Source organism: Heterodontus francisci, chromosome 11 (assembly GCF_036365525.1).
Source record: "Heterodontus francisci isolate sHetFra1 chromosome 11, sHetFra1.hap1, whole genome shotgun sequence".
Taxonomy (NCBI): Eukaryota; Metazoa; Chordata; class Chondrichthyes; order Heterodontiformes; family Heterodontidae; genus Heterodontus; species Heterodontus francisci.
The window spans coordinates 62,583,474-62,606,163 of NC_090381.1; the positions used below are offsets into that span (position 1 = coordinate 62,583,474).

A 22,690-nucleotide genomic window follows, 5' to 3' on the forward strand; every position below is an offset into this window, starting at 1 on the left:
CTTTCCCTCTCTTTTGGGGGGGGGGGTGGGTAAAATTTCGGCGATGTTGTCGAAGCTTTTTGTCTTGCACTCATCAGGACAATTCGCAAGAATACCAATGTAAGGGAAAGCAACAAATTATACCGTATTAGAAAAGAATGTTGATTGGTTGGCAAGTGGACTCTGATTAGTAGAGGCATTGTCCTGAGGAATGCACCAGTGAATGGCTGTCACTTGTTTTGTTAAGCTGAAACAGGCACAATATGTGTACATGTTCTTTCTGTCTGCAAAGAACAGGGCTCTGTGTATTAATATATGTAGCTTCCAGTATGTGCAAATGCACCACACTGCGAGCCCGACTGACAATCTTAAACTGGTTGTCAGCGTAATTCTGAGCATACTGAGGATTATTTAGCAAATGTTGTCCAATCGCAGAATCATATCTAATGTTGGACACTGTGTTTTGAGTTTTGTAAGCACGGGCTGGTTGGGATGGCCTGTACCCTGCCCATTACGAACAGCGGAAGGGACGTGTTGTTTGATACGATCCGCCAGCCTTTGGGACGTACGGCCTATATACCTAACATCACACTGACATTGAAATTCATATATCACTTTCCTCATTTGTGTGACATACTGCATAGTAGCAATGTGAATACACCTAGCTTCACCTATTGCTCAACTTTTTGGGATACATTACCCTTCCAGGGTAATCGGAGGTAGACTGGGCACTTTTCAGGGCCAAAATGACAGCCTTAGGCCCGTTCATAAGTTTGCGCGTTATACAGTGAGAAATTATCTGATTAGGGTAGCCATTGTCGCACAGGATGTCTTTGATTCACCCTATTTCAGCATCAAACTTGCATGGTCAGCAATTGGCTTGGGCCCTACTTACAAGGTTGCTGATAAGGACAATCTTATAGCGCGTGGAACTGTAAGAATCCCAATGCGTATATTGACCAGTGAAGGTAGGCTTGCGGTAGACCATGGTAGAGAACCCCCAAGCAGATTTCTCAACGAGTACATCAAAGAAAGGGAAATAGGGCAAATCAAAGGCATCCTGCATCCTACAAGTTCTGTACTACCAAACGACTATTTGAATGCAGATATATTGATCTTTAAAGGCAGGGGTACAGCTAGAAAAGAACATGAAAAAGATAAATGGTGTCATATGTTCTTTGCGTTGTCTTACATGCATTCCAATTCCTTGAAGATCTCAAACAGGTTTATTAACAGCTAACTAGTGCATACAATACAGAGCAAACTACGTACAGAAACTTTGTCTAGGGAGTTACAGTTGCAGAGTGACTATGACTTCTAGTCACGTGACTACATCCTGGCACTTGACTCATTAGCATACTGAGCTCTTAAAGGGACATCACTCTTGAAGCAATCATACAACATCCCCTTTGTTTTCAAAGTTAAATCTCAGATGCTGTAAGTAAAAATATATAAAATTGGATAACATCAAAATTATTTACATAGAGATTGCGATTATGAAATGTAATGTGCAGAAGCTTAAAAGTCCAAATATCGTTTTGGTGGTTTGACAATTCTTCCAGATCTTGTTATGGTATAACCTTCTGGGGATGTGGATTTCACCCTTGGCTGTTTTTGGTTTGCAGACGCGTTGTCACTGCGTTGGTTGTTGTCCTGTTGTTCCATCACACCCTCATCGTCGGAGTGTGTTCTTTCGAGTCCGCAGTGTGCAATTGGAGTATTGCACACTTCTCTTAATTGGCTTCCGTTCCTCCTCAACACTGCTCCATTAGATATTGTAACCTCATAGGACCTAGGCTCACTGAATACTTTGGATATGTCTCCAAGTAACCATGTTCTCATTGTGGGATGTATGACCCTGACCTTTTATCCTATGTGTAGCTGAGATAGTTGTGCCCCTGTAGGTTGGTCATGCACCATCTTCATCCCCTCTTGTTTTTCAATCAGTGTCTCCTGCATCTCAGAGAATTTGGACAGATGATGGCTAGGCAGGATCATCCTCACTTGTCTGCCAAACATGATCTCTGCTGGTAAGCCTATATCCAGAGGTGTAGCTCTGAGGTGCAGCATGCAACATGAAAATTTTGTTTCGTTGTCCCACACTTCAGGATAAGTGATATTACTGTGTGAACTATTCACTCAGCAAGACTGTTAGATTCAGGGTAATGTGAGGATGTCACATGGTTTACGTCCCATTTGGCACACTTAACCCTGAAAGGTTTGCCCGTATACTGTGGCCAATTGTCAGAGATAATTTCTTCAGGCACACCAGATAGACTGAATATGACATTCATGTGTCTGTGATGACCATGCACGAGGTGTCTTTACCTGTCTGATAATTTATTTGTTTATTTAGAGATACAGCACTGAAACAGGCCCTTCGGCCCACCGAGTCTGTGCCGACCATCAACCTCCCATTTATACTAATCCTACACTAATCCCATATTCCTACCACATCCCCACCTGTCCCTATATTCCCCTACCTATACTAGGGGCAATTTATAATGGCCAATTTACCTATCAACCTGCAAGTCTTTTGGTGGTGGGAGGAAACCGGAGTACCCGGCGAAAACCCACGCAGACACAGGGAGAACTTGCAAACTCCACACAGGCAGTACCCAGAATTGAACCCGGGTCGCTGGAGCTGTGAGGCTGCGGTGCTAACCACTGCGCCACTGTGCTGCCCATAATTGGAAATTTGGAGAAATAGTCGGTGACTAAGATAAAGTCATCTCCATTGATGGAAAATGGATCAATGGCGATTTTGGACCAAGGGACTGACAGACTCTCTTGAGGGTGGAGAGGATTTTTTACTTTGTTGTGGCAGGTGGCTCTGGTATGCCTTGCACACCCTCATTAAATTTTCAATGTCACTGTTGATGCCTGACCAATAAACAGTGTCTCATGCCAGTCATCTCATTCACTCTAAACCCATATGGCCTTGGTGAAGTTATGACAAAATGTCCTATCGGAGAGCTCTGGGCAGAATTACTTGCTTTTCTTTGAAAGTGACGCCTCTCCAGATACCGAGTTCATCTCTATAAGGCCAAAAGCATCTGAAAGTCTTTGGCACCTCTTTTACCCTATCCGGCCAACCTTCTATGATGACTCTCCACAGTGCCTTCAGTTGTAGGTCATTTGCTGTTTTGATTGTAGTTGGTCACATTTGTCCTGCACAAAATGCAATAAATTGATTTTGAGCACATTTTCCACCTCGATGTCCATACTGTCAACTTGTAGATCCAGTGGAACTTCTTCATTCTTGTTTGGGTTTGGCAATCTGCTCACCGTATCCGAGGTGACCATTTTGGTACCTGGTGTGTAGCAGATGTCGAAGACGTACCCCTGTACTTTCACTAAGAGTCGCTGTAGTCGAAATGGTGCGCTTGTCAATGGTTTGTGCCAGATCGTCTCCAGTGGTTTGTGGTCAGTTTCCACAGTGAACTGCTTACTGAACAGATGGTGTGGAACCATGTGATCCCAAATATCAGAGCAAGTGTTTCACACTTTATGTTTGAGTAACTGGATTGTGCTGATGATAAACACTTGGATCCGAATGCAATTGGTTTGCCATCCTGCAGGATGCATGCTCCAGATCCTTTTTGTGAGGTGTCAACTTCCAGGAATGCCTTCTTCCTTGGATCATAGAACTGCCGGGTACAGGTTTCTGCCGACAATGCTTGTTTGAGAGCCTCAAACATATGCTGATGGTCCTGCTGCCATACAAATGGTAATTCTTTCTTTAAGAGCTCTCTCAATGATGCTGCTTTGTCAGAAACGTTCAGAATGTGTGGCGCCAAGAAGTTGAAAAATCCAAGACATCTCTGGAGGTCTTCCTTGTCTTGTGGGGTAGGCATATGCCTTATATCTTTGGTTTTGCCTGGGCCAGGATAGATTCCGCAACCTGAGTAGATGGAGTCAAAGAAATTGATCTGACTTACATTCACCTGGCACTTCTTGCTGTTAAAAATGATCCCTTCACGATGAGCTATAGCCATCAGCGAGTGAAGATTTGATCATTCTGTTCTTTGGTTTTGCCCATTACCGCGATATCATCGGCAATGCATATACATCCAGGCACGTTTTCTGTAATTCTGTCCATGTGCTGCTGAAACAGATTTTGACTGACAGATAAGCCAAAGGGTTGTCTCTGGAAACAATATCTTCCAAATGGTATTCTGAAGGTGGTGACTTCCTGAGATTCCTTAGCTAGGTATACAGACCAATATCTATGTTTAGCATCCAACTTGGAGAAGTATTTGGCTCCCGTGAACTTGGGATTCAATTCCTCTACAGTTGGAATCTTGTGGGGGCATCTCTTTAGGGAGGGGTTTAGATGCCTCTGATCTAGACATACCCTGATTGCTCCATCCTTCTTCAGTACACACGTGATTGAGCTGCACCAGTCTGTGTGATGCTGCACACGACAGATGATGCCATTGCGTTCCATGTCATCTAACTCATGTTTAAGCTTTTCTTCTATGTTACACACTGAACTGTTTGGGACGGTCGAATTGCTTCCTCTCTGAGGTGCAGTATGGCATCGCCTTTGAAATCTCCTATGGCCTCGAACCTGTCCGGGTACATTTGTTGTAGGTCATAGACAGACTCAATGTGGGTACCCTTGGTCTGTTTAGCTGTAATGGGTACCTTGGTGAACTCGTGGATAGTTACAATGTTGAGGTCCTTACACACTGGTAGCTCTGCCACAGCTTGTGTCTACCAGGTAAAATATTTGTGGTTTCCAGGCTGACTTGTCATAGCTGCATTGTATTGTTAGTGTGCCACTGCAAGGGATGGGTGACCCATTGTATGCAGTTAACTTTGCAGTTGTCGGTTGTATCATTAATTTCCAATGACCCTGGTACATATCCTTCAGGATTTGGACTGGTAGGATGTTTGCACTAGTTCTCGTGTCAATCTTAGCCCTGAGTGTGTATTTGCCAGCTTTCTTTGGGCACATGATATTGACCATAGTAAAAGCTTCCAGTTGTTTGACTTCATCAACCCAATGTGTCAGGTTCACAATGTAAAATGCCTGATCGTCTTCTGGTTGAGAATTGCTCCACTCTGAGCCTTGTGTTGGGTGTATTTCACTGTGGACTTCTTGTATCGGCTTGCGCAGGACTGTAGCACTCTCCTTGCTGCTGTTGCCCTGTTGTTGCACCTATCTTCTGTTTGCTTGTTGTCCTATTATGACTTCTGGTTGCATCCTTGGAGCCAGATTTCTTGCATAGGTGAGCCCAGTGTCCTTGCACAGGTCTTGAAATGCAGGACAATTTTGTGTTGAGTGGGACAGACCACACTTACCGCACAGCGTGCTTGCTTTTTGCGACTGTTTATCATGCAATGCTATTGGTTGCACCCATTGCTTGATGATGCCATTGTGCAGCTACAATGGCTTCATAGTTCCTGCCATCTTCTAACAGTGCATTAATGTGTGATCTTTCTTTTTCCAAGAGGTCTTTTTGAAATGCTTCAGTAGGTGAGACAATCTATTATTCGCCCCGACAGCTCAGTTTCTGGAAAATTGCATTTGTTGCCCTTACTATGGCATCTACTGATGAATTGGTCTATCGATTCCTGTTGTTGTTACCTGTAGGACATCAATTTCAGGCGATGAGTTTTAAAATTCACTATTACCCGAAGCTGATCCTCTAGCACTTTCCATATCTTTGCGGGATCTTTCTGGTCCTCTTCAGATAAGCCAGAGGTATTGATTCTGTATAACCCCTCATTTCCAACTGCTATCAGTATTTTCATAGCTTGCCTCTCTGGTTCTACAACCGCTTGGTCTGTGAAGCATTCTTTATTTAAAAAGTTTGAACTCAGCTAGATAGCAATGGCCTTCCAGTTCATGCTGGGAAATTTAATAGCCATCCTTCTGCTGTTCCTTTGCTTTCTGCTCTGTATTTAACTTTGTTCAGCTCTGTGTGTGCCTGTAGCACTGTATTTATTATGACTTATCTATTCATGACTTAATAACTGCTTTAGACTTGTGCTATTAACTCTGCATTGTTTCATCTTTAAGAAATTCCCTTTTATTTAAACTAGCTGCTTTGATGGAGAGTAGCAGGTGCTTGACAGTATTCTCTGTTTATATTGCTTTTAGCACTTCAGCCTGTATATTTACACAGTTGTTCAATAGGCAGTTCAAGGGCTTTCCCCTTTGCTTTTTTTCTAGAGATTGTTTATGTTCTTCACTCTTGAGTGGTTTAATGATTTTTTTAGCTTTGGCTGTGAGAGTTTGTTTATCTTCTTCATGGTTGACTGGTTTAATTTTTTTTTCAGCTTTGGCTGTGTGAATGGAGGCTCTGCAGTGTTCGGGGCTTCCCTTTTGTTTTCCTGGATGATTCTCATAATGGTGCCAACCTCAATCAGCCTGAGAGAGGAATCATGTTTTCACCAACTTTTTCTCTCTCCTACTGAGCCTTTAAATAGTCACTTTTTTAAGCACTTCAAAACATTTTTTTCAAACCAGGATCCCTCAACCATTGGCACATTGACTCACCCGATCACAGGAATGTATTTGCAGCCTGTCATTCAGTGCTCTGTGTCCTGCAGCTGGAGGTAAGATTTTCTGCTTTCCACTGTTGGGCCAGTATTTCTTTCATTCTTTTCAGGTACTTGTTAAAGTTTCTTCACTGGTTTGCTGTTTTCACCCACAGTCTTCAAAGTTATAGCTTGATCTTTCACCACAGCTGCCAACACGTCATATGTTCTTTGTGTTGTCTTCAGTAACACAATGCGTTATATGGCTTCCAATTCCTTGAAGGTCTCAAAACAGGTTTATTAGCAGCTAAATATTATCTACAATACAGAGCAAACTATGTACAGAACCTTTGTCTAGAGAGTTACAGTTGCAGAGTGAATATGGCTTCTAGTCACATGACTACATCCCGGCACTTATCTCATTCGCATACTGAGCTCTTAAAGGGGCATCACTCTTGAAGTGATTATACAACAAATGGTTCTGGGTTTTATATTTCATATGTTAAACATAAAAGTAAAGAAGTGATGTTGAATCCTTATAAGACACTAGTCAGACAGACACAGTGAAGTATTGTATGCAGCCTGGGCACTCCATTATAGCAAGATTATTAGAGCTGTAATAGGATGCAATGAGAATTCACCTGAGTGAAATCAGGAATGAGAGAATATGGTTGTGTAGAAAGGTTAAAAAAATAGGAATACGAGGGAATCTAAGTGCTTCTTAGAGAGGTTTTCAACATTTTGAAAGGTTTTAAAGGAGTAAGTAGTGGAAGATTATTTATTTTGGTGAATCAGTTATTAGAGGCATAGACTCAGTAGTATCCCTAAAAGAACAAAAGGAAAGTTGGAAGAATTGTTTCCAAACAGAGGCTTATTAGAACATAGAATGCTTTCCCAAAACTGACTATTGAGGCAGAGTCTATAACATTTAGAGGGACTTGGATGAGTATTTGAAAAGGAATTGTTATGCCAATGTGCTTTGTTGAATGATAATTTTCTTTAATCCACAGACTGGAGATCTGAATTTATTTTTTTAAAGACATTTTTAAAAGACCAGTAAAAGGATGACTTTGCTGGCAGCTTAAGATAGCTACCTAATTTGCAACACTGTATCCTATACGGCAATGTTTATGAGGAGGGAGACAAAATGTCTGCTCAAGCCCCAGCAAGAACCAAGAACTATCTGTTCTTTTTAGCAAGAGATAAATACTGCTAACTATGTTTTGAATCATTGAGTGACTGTCACGTGACAAGCCCCTCTCCATCTGTGGTTTTAAGCTTGGGTTTTTCTGCAGCAGAGAGCGGAGAAGCAACTGGACTCTGAAATGTGCAGACTCTACGTGGGGGTCCCTCTCTCTCTTTCTATTCCAGCTTGAAAGCTTTCAAATTCTGCCTGTTAACTAACCACATTTGCATTCTCTGGCTACAATCAGAAACCCCGTTGGAGGAAATCATCTGCATCGCTGTCTCCAAGAAACTCACCAAACCAGTCATCTATCTCTTTAAACTAAAAGTCTCAGGACCACTGAATTCAGCTAGAATCCAGCCAAATCACCAAACACCACAGACTGTATACCTTTTTTATGGACTCCAACTCAACCAATCTACCTTTCCCCACTCTATAAACTATTTGTGTGTGTAAACCTCTAGTGTGTGCGAGAGTGAAAGTTGCTGCATTGTTTATTATTTTATTAGTTCAATTTAGGTACAGTAAAGTTAACCTCTTTCTTTGTTAACTCAAGAAAACGTGTCCGATTGGTTCTTGACATGATCATAGCACCAAACACCTACTGAAATGGTCAGTACATCCACTTTAAGAAAGAATTAAACCTGCTGTGGTCAAACAAGGAAAGGGAAAAGAGGAAAGCCCTTCGACCCCTCCTCACTTGTCAGAACAGAAAATAAAAGGATAAGGAGAAAGGGCTGGGAGATGGGATTAAATTAGACAGACCAGATTAGAAAGCCACCACTGACACAGGCATGATGAGTTGAATGACATCCTGCTGTAAGTTCCTTGATTTTTGAATGCCCTATAGGAATTGTGAAGCCGTGTTTCAAATCCTTGGACAAAGCAGGGGCATCTTACAACAAGTCACACTGATCTCCCAGCCTTTGACCCAGAGACTGACAGGAGAGGGATGGCTACAATTCCTGGAGTTGTAGCAGAAGACCCACTGGACTCCATCTTGTCGAGAGAGGGCCCATCATCAGGGTGCAACCACTCACTGGTTAGAGTCGACGCTTGAGGCCTAAACAAAAAAACTGATAATCGGGGCTCTTCTGCCCCCGTTAAGTAGTATTCTCATCTTTTTGCCAGCACTTTCCTTCTCTGTCAGTGGCAATTTCCTTCTTGGTGATGGTAATCTCCATCCTGCATTACGAATGACCCCTGACCCAGTAAAATGGATCTGGGTGAAGATGGTGTTGGGGCAATGGACAGAAGTGTTGCCCCAACAGTCCTGGCTGGACTGAGAAAAATTCAGGCCACTGTGTTACTAGTACAGTTTGTTTATATTCACACAGTGTTTAAATTACAGTAGCGGCATAAGGCTATAAATTTAAGTCAGCTCCAGGATGCTATTGAAAAATATAATTACTGAGCTGATATCTTCTATAGTTTCTGCAAAATGAGTATCCAATAATATGAGTTTAAAGATGGTGGACTAAATTCACGGAAGTTGAGTTGAAAATTATTTCACGTAAAGTCTTGCCAAGTGCCCTCTGTTTACAAAAGCTCATGATGAGATTGATAGTTGATTAGGTAAATGTATTGTCTTGTGTCATAAGTAACAACACAAATCAGAAAGGTTCCAAATGTAATTATCAATCTGTGTTGAATTAACTGATCCCAGTTGGAATAGTATCAGGACCATTATTACTGACCTCAGCAGACAACAACAATAATGGAAATTTGCATTTATATAGCCCCTTTAATGCAGTAAATTGTCCCAAGGAGCTTTACAGGAGTGTTATCCATCAAAATTCGACACCATGCCACATAGGGAGATATTAGGACAGATTGATCAAAAGCTTGATCAAAGAGGTAGGTTTTAAGGAGCATTTTGAAGGAGGAGAAGCAATAAAGAGGCGGAGAGTTTTAGGGAGGGAATTACAGAGCTTAGGGCCCAGGCAGCTGAAAGCATGGCCGTCAGTGATGGCCAACAACGAGAGAGAAATGCAAATAGATTTGATGTTCACAGTGAGCTCTGCTGTAAAGTGCACTTGTATGGTGGAATTTAATGAGACCCCAGGAGATGGGCTGGTAGAAGGCCCGTTGCACCACAATTAGATCGGGGGAAGGAAAGGCCGAAGACGGCCTTCCCGTCCAGAGGTCCTCTTTCCACCACCACTGGACTTATATCAGTGGGGGGGTGCGGGGTGCCTCTGACATGTGGGGAGGTCGCTCAGTAAAACAAGGTGGCCTCCCTGCGGGATTGAGTTGGGGACAATCTGTGGCCCATGGAGGGCCCATGGCAGCAAAGGTCATCCCTCTGCTAACCCCTTCCCCTGCCCTCAACGGCCACCCTTTATCGCCCACTTCCACTCCACCAGGGTCTGCCGGACTGGCTCCAGCAACTCTGCCATACTCACCCTGGGTCTGGGGCTTCAGCAATCAGCAGTCAAGGCTACACTTTACAAAAATAATAAAAAGGCAAATACTAAAGGCTCTGTATCTGAAGCACGTAGCATTCGAAACAAAACAGATGAACTGATAGCACAAATAGAAATAAATAAGTACGATCTGATAGCCATTACAGAGACATGGCTGCTGGATGACATAGATTGGGACCTGAATATTGAAGGGTACATGACATTTAGGAAGAACAGGAAGCTAGGAAAATAGAGCCAATAGAGCTAGGCCAATAGAGATGCAGTGGCAGACATTTGTGGGGATAATTCAGAATATACAGAAGAGATACAGTCCAATGAGAAAGAAAAATTCCAAGGGGAGCACTCACCATCCATGGTTAACTAAAAACGTTAAAGGTAGTATCAAACTGAAAGAAAAAAGCATATAATTGCACAAAGATGGGTGGCAGGTCAGAAGATTGGACAGAATATAAACAACAGCAAAGAATGACTAAAAGAATGATGAGGAGAGAAAAATTAGAGTACAAGAGAACGTTTGCTAGAAATATAAAAACAGATAGTAAGAGTTTCTATAGATATTTAAAAAAGAAAAGAGTTAACAAAGTGAGTGAGCGTTGGTCCTATAGAAAGTGAGTCTGGGGAATTAATAAGCAAAAATAAGGAGATGGCAGATGAATTCAACAGGTATTTAGCATCAATCTTCACTATAGAGGATACAAGTAACATCCCAGTATTAGCTGTAAATCAGAAAATAGAAGGGAAGGAGGAACTCAAGAAAATTACAATAACCAGTGAAGTAGTACTGAGCAAATTGTTGGAGCTGCAGAATGAGAAGTCCATGGGTCCTGATGGGCTTCATTCTAGGGTGCTAAAAGAAGTGGCTAGAGAGATAGTTGATGTGTTGGTTTTAATTTTCCAAAATTCCCCAGATTCAGGGAAGGTGCCTTAGATTGGAAAATAGTAACTCCTTTATTCAAAAAGGGAGGGAGATAGAAAGCAGGAAACAGCAGGCCAGTTAGCTTAACATCTGTCTTGGAGAAAATGAACAATTATTAAAGATGTTATAGCAGGGCAGTTAGAAAAATTCAAGGTAATCAGGCAGAGTCAACATGGTTTTGTGAAAGGGAAATCATGTTTAACCAATTTATTGGAGTTCTTTGAGGAAGTAACATGAGCTGTGGATAATGGGGAACCGGTGGATGTACTGTACTTAGATTTCCAGAAGGCATTTGACAAGGTGCCACTTCAAAGGTTATTGCAGAAAATAAAAGCTCAAGGTGTAGGGGGTAACATATTGGCATGGATAGAAGATTGGCTAACAACAAGAAACAGAGAGTAGGCATAAATGAGTCATTTTCTGGTTGGCACGATGAAATGAGTGATGTGCCGCAGGGATCCGTGATGGGGCCTCAACTTTTTACAATTTACATAAATGACTTGGATGAAGGGACTGAAAGTATGGTTGCTAAGTTTGCTCATGACACAAAGATAGGTAGGAAAGTAAGTTGTGAAGAGGACATAAGGCGGCTATAAAGGGATATAGACAGGTTAAGTGAATGGGTAAAGATCTGGCAAAGGGAGAATAATATGGGAAAGTGTGAAATTGTCCATTTTGGCAGGAAGAATAAAAAAGAAGCACATTATCTGAATGGTGAGAGATTGCAGAGCTCTGAGATGAAGAGGGATCTGGGTGTCCTAGTGCATGAATCACAAAAGGTTAGTATGCAGGTACAGCACGTAATTAGAAAGCTAATAGAATATTATCGTTTATTGCGAGGGGAATTGAATACAAAAGTAGGGAGGTTATGCTTCAGTTATACAGGGCATTGGCGACACCATATCTGGAGTACTGTGTACAATATTGGTCTCCTTATTTAAGGAAGGATGTAAAGGCATTGGAAGCAGTTCAGAGAAGGTTTACTAGACTAATATAAAAGCAAAATACTGCGGATGCTGGAAATCTGAAACAAAAACAAGAAATGCTGGATTCACTCAGCAGGTCTGGCAGCATCTGTGGAAAGAGAAGCAGAGTTAACGTTTCGGGTCAGTGACCCTTCTTCGGAACAGTTCCGAAGAAGGGTCACTGACCCGAAACGTTAACTCTGCTTCTCTTTCCACAGATGCTGCCAGACCTGCTGAGTGAATCCAGCATTTCTTGTTTTTGTTACTAGACTAATACCTGGAATGGGCGGGCTGTCTTATGCAGAAAGGTCAGACAGGCTAGGCTTGTATTCGATGGTGTTCAGAAGAGTAAGGGATGACTTGATTGAAACATATGAGATCATGTGGGGTCTTGACAGGGTGAATGTGGAAAGGATGTTTCCCCTTGTGGGAGAATCTAGAACCAGGGGTCACTATTTAAAAATAAGGGGTCACCCATTTAAGGCAGAGATGAGGAGAAATTTTTTCTCGCAGAGGGTCATGAATCTTTGGAATTCTCTTGCTCAATAGGCGGTGGAAGCAGAGTCTTTGAATATTTTTAATATTTTTAAGACAGAGGTAGATAGATTCTTGATATGAAAGGGGGTGAAAGGTTATTGGGTATAGTCAGGAATGTGGAGTTGAGGTTACAATCAGATCAGCCATGATTTTATTGAACGGTGGAGCAGGCTCGAGGGGCTGAGTGGCCTACTCCTGCTCCTAATTCGTATGTTCATATGGTCCCAGGCCTGGTGTAGTACTGGCAGTGGCCACCACTCCCCGTGGCACTGCTGATGCTACTGAGCAGTCATCCGTCTGATTGTCCAGCATCTCATGGAGACAGGATGCCCATCCTTAAAGGGACAGGGACCTCGGTGCTGGGCAGTTAAGTTCTTGAGCACCATTGAATTGCGCTGGAGTGGGGGCTCGGAAGGGCGGAGGCGAGGTTCCCATCGTCTTTTCATCCTGGGGTTGGGACCCCTGCTGGTTCCACTAAATTCAGCCTGTGGATTTTGTATCAGGGTAGTATCAAGTTCAGCTGTGATGCTTTATATCTCAGCCAAAAAAATGACAGTAGAGATAGGGTGATTGTCACTTGAACAAACTGCTGGCACCTATCAAGCCTTACCTAGCATGAGTCAATGACTCGAAGAGAAAATGGGAAAAAATGGGTGAGAATTTTTTAAAAGCTCAGACTAAAATCAAATATAAGAATTTTAAAAACACATAATTTGATTTTTAAACCGTAGCTTAGGGTATTTAAAATGCCAAGTGTTAAGCTGCTTAAAATAAAAACCTAATATCTGCTGTGCTCATCAGTTATCTGTAGTCTCTCATGTACAGGATAAATTTTGTATTCCATGAACTTCTATTGAGTGCTGTCTATATATAATATGAATATACTGTCAAGCTGCAATGGTGCATCAATGCTGAAGCATTGTGATAAGTCTGTGATTTGTAACTTACAATTTTGATCATAATATATTCACAACTAATGTTTTGGTTTCTAAATATTGTGTTATCGGCATTTTTTCAATGGATGAGTATCAATACCTGAGCCCGAATTGGACTTTCATCGATTCAAGTGCTAGGGCTGCAGACCACTAAAGAAAAGTCCCTGTAGTTGAAAGATGTTGGACAACAGCTAATGGTTTTGAAAGAAGAATGAGGGTGGTCAATGGGACGGAGTGCCATAACATAGCCTCACAATCTTCAAACTCTATTAGGTCATGTCCCTGATTTCAGCTGAAACTTGAAAGAAAGGTTGAACACAGAGGGGAGGCAAGAAGGGAGGAGAAAAATATAGACAAGTTAATCTGGATCCCATTCATACTGGTGCTAACTTTCAGTTATCAACTGCTTCGAGCAGAGAAAATCCCATTTCCCGCCTGGATTTATAGATAGTGCATGATGGGCAGGGGAGCATAAAAGTGGGGAGGAAAAAATAAAAATGGAGAGAGTAATAGTTACGACTGTTATTTATTAGGATAGTATAAACGCACCTCGAATGCCAGGATCAAAATCTTGACTTGTCAAAAAGGACTTCATGCTGACAGTGTCATTTATGTGAGCTGCTTTAAAAAACTCACTTCCATGCCTGCAAAAACACATTTTTTCTGTACTTATTCAAAGAATTAAGCATTAGAGTCATTTCAAATCTATTTAAAACACACTTAATGTCAGATAATCTCATGTGGTTCGAAAAGAAACTTATTCCCTTCTTAAATTTGTAGCTTAGTCTAAGGATTGATACGCAAACTTTTTAAATTCTCAAGCTGTGATGTAGACTAACCAAAACTAAAAATAAAATGCAGTATCAAAATTGCGACCAATAAGATTATCGCAGTATTTTTATATTATGTTCAAGCTTAAATAAAGGTTGAAATTTGACACCTATCTCATGTTTATCTGTTGGTACCACCATCCTGTTTCCCCGTCACCAGCCCCCACTAGAACCAACAATAAGGGCTCCAAAATTTAAATTGTTCCTGTAAACCATAAATGGCTCAGTTCAGTTGGTGAATGAGGCACATGTCCTTCGAAACGGGTAAAACCCTCGGAAGCGACAGCCGAGTTGTATTCAACCCTGTGGGACTGGATCGGCCGAGACCTGCTGGAAATGTTCAAGAGTATGCTTCTGGCCAGAAGCATGTCTGAATCCATGAGGAAAGGCATCATCACTCTCATCTACAAGTGGAAGGGGAGGAGGGCAGAAATCAGAAATTGGCAGCCCATCTCACTGCTTAATGTGGACTACAAGATTCTGTCCAAAGTCATTGCCAATCGGGTCAAGTCTGCTCTGGAGTTGGTGATTCACCTCAATCAGACCTGTACTGTACCTGGCAGGAAGATCTCAGATAGCCTCGAGCTACTCAGGGATATGATCATCTATGTACAGAACAGGGGGGTGGACACCTGATTCTTCAGCTTGGATCAGGAGATAGTTTTTGACAGGATATCACATACCTACATGATGAACGTGCTGTCCAACATGGGGTTTGAATCCGCAATTGGATCCCATTGCTCTACACAAACATCATTAGCGCAGTTTCAATCAATGGGTGGGAATCGGAAAGTTTTCCGATCAAATCTGGAGTCAGGCAGGACTGTCCTCTCTCCCCTGTCTTGTTTGTTTGCTGCAGCGAAGCTTTTGCTGTGTCTATCAGGAAGGATGCAGGCATAGGAGGGGTGACAGTCCCAGGCAGCGGAGGTGCACAGGTGAAAGTCTCCCTGTACATGGATTACGTCGCCCTCTTCTGCTCGGATCCTCTGTCTGTTCGCAGACTGATGAGCATCTGCGACCAGTTCGAACAGGCTTCAGGAGCCAAAGTGAGGCCATGTTCTTTGGGAACTGGGCCGACTGATCCTTCGTTCACTTCATTGTCAGGTCAGACTACCTGAAGATGCTGGGGATATGGTTTGGAGGGGCTGGGGCATATACCAAAAACTGGAAGGAGCGTGGAGCCATGGTGAAACAGAAACTGGACATTTGGGAGCAGTGTTCTCTCTCCATTGTAGGTAAGAACCTGGTCATCAGGTGCGGGGTGCTCACGGTGTTGCTGTACATGGTGCAGGTCTGGCCCATACCCCACTCCAGCGCCATGGTGGTTACCTGAGCCATCTTCTGCTTTATCTGGAGATTGAAAATGGACCGTGTTCACAGGCACACGATGTTCAAATCTCCAGATAAAGGGGGAAAATAAGTACCCAACGTCGCTTCATTCTGATGGCCACCTTTGTGTGCAGCTGCATCCGGCCATGCGTAGACCCCCAGTATGCAAACAGCAAGTGTCACCACGTGCTGAGGTTCTATCTGTCCTTGGTGTTGTGAAGAATGGGTCTTGCCCCGTTGCTGTGGAACACTCCATTCAGTTGGACCGTGCCGGACCACCTGTGCCTCGTGGAAAAGTTTGTCTAAACAAACACCTTTGACCACAAGTCCATCAGGCAGTAGTCTGCACGTAATGTCTTCGAGACCCTGCGGGAACTGGAGATGGTGGATCCTGTCAGATGGTTCCCCGAGCAGACTGTCAAAGTCATTTGGCAGAATGCCTCATCGCCAGAACTTTCAAACAAGCACCAAGACGTAGCTTGGTTGGCAGTAAGAAGGGTCCTCCTTGTCAGATCTTTCCTGCACCCAGAGTCTCACTGCCTCCACACGCTGCCCTCGAGGTGGCTGTGGTGGGGAAGAGACCGTCATCCAGCTCCTTCTGGAATGTGCCTTTGCAAAGCAGGTATAGAAAGCGATGCAGTGGCTTTTGTCGAGGTTCAACCCGAGCAGCTCCATAACTTCAACTCAGTTAAAGACGCGCTTTGGTCTGCCTGAAATTTGCTTGTTTTCCAGTGTAAAGAGCTGTCCATGACTGAGTGTTGCAGACTGGCTCATTCCAAGGTCCAGGACTATGTGCTGAGGGACGCACTAAAGCTTGGAGCAGCGGTCACAAAGGCTCAATGGGGAAAGGCCACTGCGTAAGGGCTTCCTGCCATAGTGAACCAAGGGGCTGGAACCCATGTAAATCCACTCGGGCTGTATGCACCAAAAAATGTTTTTGCAATGTAATGCAAATGTACATTGCATAGAAAATGGAATGGCAAGAGTTGTAAGGCACCTCGTACTGTAACGAAGGAATCTGATCTCTACTACACTTTCTGAAATGTCAAATTTGAACTGTTTTTGATGTATTTTTTACAATATTTTATGAATAAAGTATATTTTTGGAAAAAATATTAGGCGCATGTTGGAAGCTCCCATTTAGAAAACCGGTCCCATTATTTGAAACACCTCATCCATAAGCATTCAATTTAAAATTCCTTTTTCAGTGTCCAGTTAGAATAATCAAAAGTAAAGTGAAGATACTCACATTTTAAACAAATACTGCTTTCTTTACCAAATCTTTCATTGCAATATACCATCTTGTTTGTATGGCTCATATGTTCCCCATCCCCTATAATCTGTTCTACAAAATTCAAACTTGAGTATTGGTGAAAATAGAGATATGTTGTCGAAGCTTTTCATTTTGTACTCATCAGGACAATTGCAAGAATAACCAATGTAAGGAAAAACAACAACATATACTGCATGTTATTTTCCCTTACATTGGTTATTCTTGTGGATTGTCCTGATGAGTTCAAGACGAAAAGATTCAACAACATGTCTCTATTTTCACCAATACTCAAGTTCTGAACTACTAAATGACTAAAATTCAAACTATTGCATTTACAGATTGTTACATCATTCAGCTTTGTTATATATTTGTTCTTTAAGTCAATTACCTTGCTGTATCATTCATGTTCACTGTGATATACATGTGGACTTAATAAGATACTTTGAGCACCTCTGGTCCTGTTGATTCCTTTAAAAAGAAAGAGGAGAAGACATTTTATAAGCATTGCTTCAAGAATAAAAGCATATTAGAATTGATTTTCTGAATGTTCGCTCCTAAACTAAGGGCCTAACCTACCAGAAGTATTGTAAAATACAGGCATATGCTCCTCACAAAATTAATGGACAATAAATTGCCATGAGTGCAAATGTCAGTTCAGTAGATGTGTTGGTGGTGGATGAGACTCCACATTGGAAGCTCACATTTCAGTCATTTTATTCTCAAAATCTTGTTCATTAATATACTTAGCATCTTATATAGTCTATTAAATATATATCAGCTTTCTATGAGATAATATTGGTGAAAATAGATTGTATAATTCTACAATATGATATTCAGCAATGAATACTACAATCAGTTAACCTCATCAATATATTCTTGGAATATGCTGTAAAGATTATAATTCTGTTAACATTTTTAATTTTGAAATCTTCTCAGTGCCAGGCAGATAACCTAAAGGGGAAATGGAAAATACTCAAGATTTTTTTTTTAACAAACTCTGCTTTACATAGTTTAATGTTTCATAAACATTTACCAATTTGCGCAATTTATACCAATTAGATATCTTCAAAATACCTTTTAAAATATTCTTAAACATAAATATTTCTATTACTTTATTCAAAAAATAAATGTATGCAACTTATATGAATTTTCCCATTAGTTACAGTTAGCAGTATGTTCATATATGAAATATTTTCAGCACACACTCTTAATTTCTATTTTATTTCATTAAAATTATTGGTTATTTGCTTTTTCTTTATAAACTGGAGATACGTAAATTTGAGGTGCACTAAGTAACCTCAGTTTTATAGTTTGGTATTAAGTTTTGCATTACACTTGTTAATGTGTCAAGAATTTAAATATTGTTGCTAAAACAAAATGGCAAGATAATTTGACTGTGCCCATTTGACTAATGTAGAAAATTTCTCTTTACAAGAGAAACAATTAAGTAATGGGCATCAGTTTACATGTGTCTCTGTTTGAAACACTGAAATGATGATAGTATTCTATTGCTTTAACTCAAAATGCTGTGTTATCACAGCATTTGTAAGTAATGAAACTGCAAATAAAGTTCCAAATTATCCCAGTTTTACAATGGGCATTTATTTGCCTACCTTCTGAACACATTTAAATTCCAATATCTGAACTAAAATACTAGTCAAATTGTTGTTGTTTACTTTCCAAGAATTACTTATTGTCAAATTAACTTGGAAGTGGTTTTCTGACTTTTCGATGCCATCTTAAGTCGTATCTCTACATCTTGAACATTGTTTTAAGATTTTTTTAGAACCATTAACGAGAATCCACAGTCTTTTCACAAGCTTTAATACATAATATCATGACTACTACCAAACTCAGAAAGTATTTTTTAGGAATAGCTTGTGTTTATTAACTTGACGAAGATTGCCTTGGTTTATAATGGCAGATTTAACATTCTTACCTTTGGTTCTCTTCTTGATCAGGCTTGTATAAAAGCTTTCAGTGCAATGTGATATTGACTACAGAAACACTCCTTGATGAGGAGACTTTATCTGTCTAATTGTTTTGAAAACACACAGGTCAACTTCTTGACATGTTTTCATTGTATTATAGAAGAGTATTTATTGTTTTGGGACTAATAATAAACAGAAGGAATGATCTGTAGAATGTTCAAATCATTATTGTTCCGTTTACTTCCAATGAACAGCTTGATAAAAACATAGGGGGAAACAAACTTCAGGGGAAATGTGACAAAATTTGGAGACCCCCAAATAGGAGGACAGCAACCAAGTGCTAAGTTTCTTTAAAAAAACAGATTTTTTTGAATGCATTTATGTGATGTGTAACCTTCCAAGTGTAATGTTAAGGGATATAATGGAGAACTCTAGAAAGGCAATTGGAACTAATGACGTAGGAAAAAGCAGGACATAAGTCTCGCAAAAGAATTTGAGGTGTTAGGTTCTACATGAAAGTGTGACGCATTTCCGTCTGCTGTTGATGCTTTCCTGAGTTCAGTAGCATCAGTCACTCCCTGAAGTAGCCTTAGTGTTTTATTTTTATTGCGTTTCCCATTGTCTACTCCTAGCTGCTTGTGCCTGGACACCAACGTCTGCAGACAATGGAATAGATTACTTTGGCAAACAGATGCTCCTTTTCCTAGTATACCCAATGGCAGCACTAATATCTTAGAACACCTGACGAACTTTTGATTGCTTCCTCAGAAACACTTCAATCTTGTATGTCTTGCTTGCAATGGTACTGCATGAAAGAAGGCACACCAGCATGGTCTACAGTCGGTGTACCTGGATTGGACATACTCGCCAAGATGTTACCAAGCCTCACTGCAGGCCCTGGCACATATAGAAACATTCATTATGATCTTGGCCGATCAACCAACTCAGTAACCTGTTCCCGCTTTCTCCCCATATCCTTTGATTCCTTTCACCCCAAGAGTTATATCTAACTCCTTCTTGAAAACATACAATGTTTTGGCCTCAACTGCTTTCTGTGGTAGCGAATTCCACAGGCTCACCACTCTCGGTGAAGAAATTTCTCCTCATCTCAGACCTGAAAGGTTTACCCCATATCCTTATACTATGACCTCTGGTTCTGGACTCCCCCAACATCGGGAACATCCTTCCTGCATCTACCCTGTCAAGTCCTGTCAGAATTTTATAGGTTTCTATGAGATCCCCCCTCACTCTTCTGAACACCAGTGAATATAATCCTAACCGACTCAATCTCTCTTCATAGGTCAGTCCTGCCATCCCAGGAATCAGTCTGGTAAACTTTCACTGCACTCCCTCGATAGCAAGAACCTCCTTTCTCAGGTAAGGAGACCAAAAATGCTCACAATATTCCAGGTGTGACCTCACCAAGGTCCTGTATAATTGCAGCAAGACATCACTGCTCCTGTACTCAAATCCTCTTGCTATGAAGGCCAACATACCATTTGCCCTTTTTACCACCTGTTGCACCTACATGCTTACCTCCGGCAAATGGTGTACGAGAACACTCAGGTCTCGCTGCCTATTCCCTTCTCTCAGTTTATAGCCATTCAGATAATAATCTGCCTTCCTGTTTTTGCTACCAAAGTGGATAACCTCACATTTATCCACATTATACTGCATCTGCCATGCAATTTCCCAGTCACTCAACTTGTGCAAATCACCCTGAAACCTTTCTGCATCCTCCTCACAACTTGCCCTCCCACCCAGTTTTATGTCATCTGCAAATTTGGAGATATTACAATTAGTTCCCTCATCTAAATCATTAATGTATATTGTGAATAGCTGGGTCGTAGCACCGATCCCTGCAGTACCCCACTAGTCACTGCCTGCCATTCGGAAAAAGACCCCGTTTATTCCTACCCTTTGTTTCCTGTCTGCCAACCAATTTTCTATCCATCGCAATACATTATCCCCAATCCCATACACTTTAATTTTACACGCTAACCTCTTATGTGGGACTTTGTCGAAAGCCTTCTGAAAGTCCAAATAAACCACATCCACTGGCTCCCCCTCATCAACTCTATTAGTTACATCCTCGAAGAATTCTAGTAGATTTGTCAAGCATGATTTCCCTTTCGTAAATCCATGCTGACTCTGTCCGATTCTACCACTGTTCACCAAGTGCTCTGCTATAAAATCTTTGATAATGGACTCTAGAATTTTCCCCACTACCAACGTCAGGCTGACTGGTCTATAATTCCCTGTTTTCTCTCTACCTTACTTTTTAAGTAGTGAGGTTACATTAGCTACCCTCCAATTGGTAGGAACTGTTCCAGGGTCTATGGAATCTTGAAAGATGACCACCAATGCATCCACTATTTCTAGGGCCACTTCCTTAAGTACTCTGGGGTGCATACCATCATGCCCTGGGGATTTATCGGCCTTCAATCCCATCAATTTCCCCAAAGCCATTTCTCTACTAATACTGATTTCCTTCAGTTCCACCCTCTCACTAAACCCTGTGTTCCCTAACATTTCTGGTATGATATTTGTGTCCTCCTTTTGAAGACAGAACCAAAGTATTCATTTAGTTGGGCAGCCATTTCTTTGTTCCCCATTATAAATTCCCTGTTTCTGACTGTAAGGGACCTACATTTGTCTTCACCAATCTTTTTCTCTTCATATACCTATAGAAACACTTGCAGTCAGTTTTTATGTTCCCCGCAAGCTTACTCTCGTACTCTATTTTCCCCTTCTTAATCAATCCCTCGGTCCTCCTTTGCTGAATTCTAAACTGCTCCCAATCCTCAGGTCTGTTGTTTTTTCTGGCGAATTTGTATTCCTCTTCCTTGGATCTAATGTTATCTCTAATTTCCCTTGTAAACCATGGTTTGGCTACCTTTCCCGTTTTACTTTTGCGCCAGACAGGAATAAACAGTTGTTGCAGTTCATCCATGCGCTCTTTGAATGTTTGCCATTGCCTTTCCACCGTCATCTCTTTAAGTAACATTTCCCAATCCATCGTAGCCAACTCGCGCCTCATACCTTCATAGTTTCCTTTATTAAGATTCAGTACCCTAGTCTCAGAATCAACTACATCACTCTCCATCTTGATGAAGAATTCTATCATATTATGGTCGCTCATCCCCAAGGGGCCTTGCACAACTAGATTGTCAATTATTCCTCTCACATTACACAATACCCAGTCTAGGATGGCCTGTTCTCTAGTTGGTTCCTCAACGTATTGGTCCTGAAAACCATCCTGTATACACTCCATGAATTCCTCCTCTATGGTATTGTGACTAATTTGATTTGCCCAATCTATGTGCAGATTAAAGTCACCCATAATTACAAACGTTCCTTTATCGCACGCGTCTCTAATTTCCTGTTTAATGCCATTCCTAACATCACCACTACAGTTTGGGGGTCTATGTACAACCCCCACTAACGTTTTTTGCCCCTTAGTGTTGCTCAGCTCTACCGATAGAGATTCCACATCGTCAGAGCTAATATCCTTCCTCACCATTGCATTAATTTCCTCTTTAACCAGCAATGCAACTCGACCGACTTTTACTTTTTGTCTGTCCTTTCTAAATACTGAATACCCCTGGATGTTCATTTCCCATCCCTGGTCATCCTGCAGCCAAGTCTCCGTAATCCCGACTATATCACACCCATTTACATCTATTTGCGCGATTAATTCATCCACTTTATTGTGAATACTCCGCGCATTAAGGCACAAAGCCTTAAGGCTTGTCTTTTTAACATTACCTGTCCCTTTCCCACTATTTTTCATTGTGGCCCTGTTTGATTCTGGCCCTTGATTTCTCTGCCTATCACTTTTCTTATTCCCCTTACTGTCTTTTGTTCTTGTCCTTGATCCCCCCTCCTCTG

The 22,690-nt window shown here is 41.5% G+C and overlaps 1 protein-coding gene across 1 annotated transcript in view; it reads right to left on the bottom strand.

The window, feature by feature from the left end:
- Positions 1 to 17,291, bottom strand: part of LOC137375031 (transient receptor potential cation channel subfamily V member 6-like) — a 72,511-nt gene extending 55,220 nt beyond the window's left edge. The window contains exons 1-2 of the mRNA XM_068041654.1: positions 17,257 to 17,291; positions 13,986 to 14,080 (exon numbers count right to left, since the gene is read on the bottom strand). Coding sequence (XP_067897755.1) covers positions 13,986 to 14,080; positions 17,257 to 17,291 — 130 coding nt within the window. The remainder of the gene's footprint in view (positions 1 to 13,985; positions 14,081 to 17,256) is intronic.
- Positions 17,292 to 22,690: the final 5,399 nt, after the last annotated feature.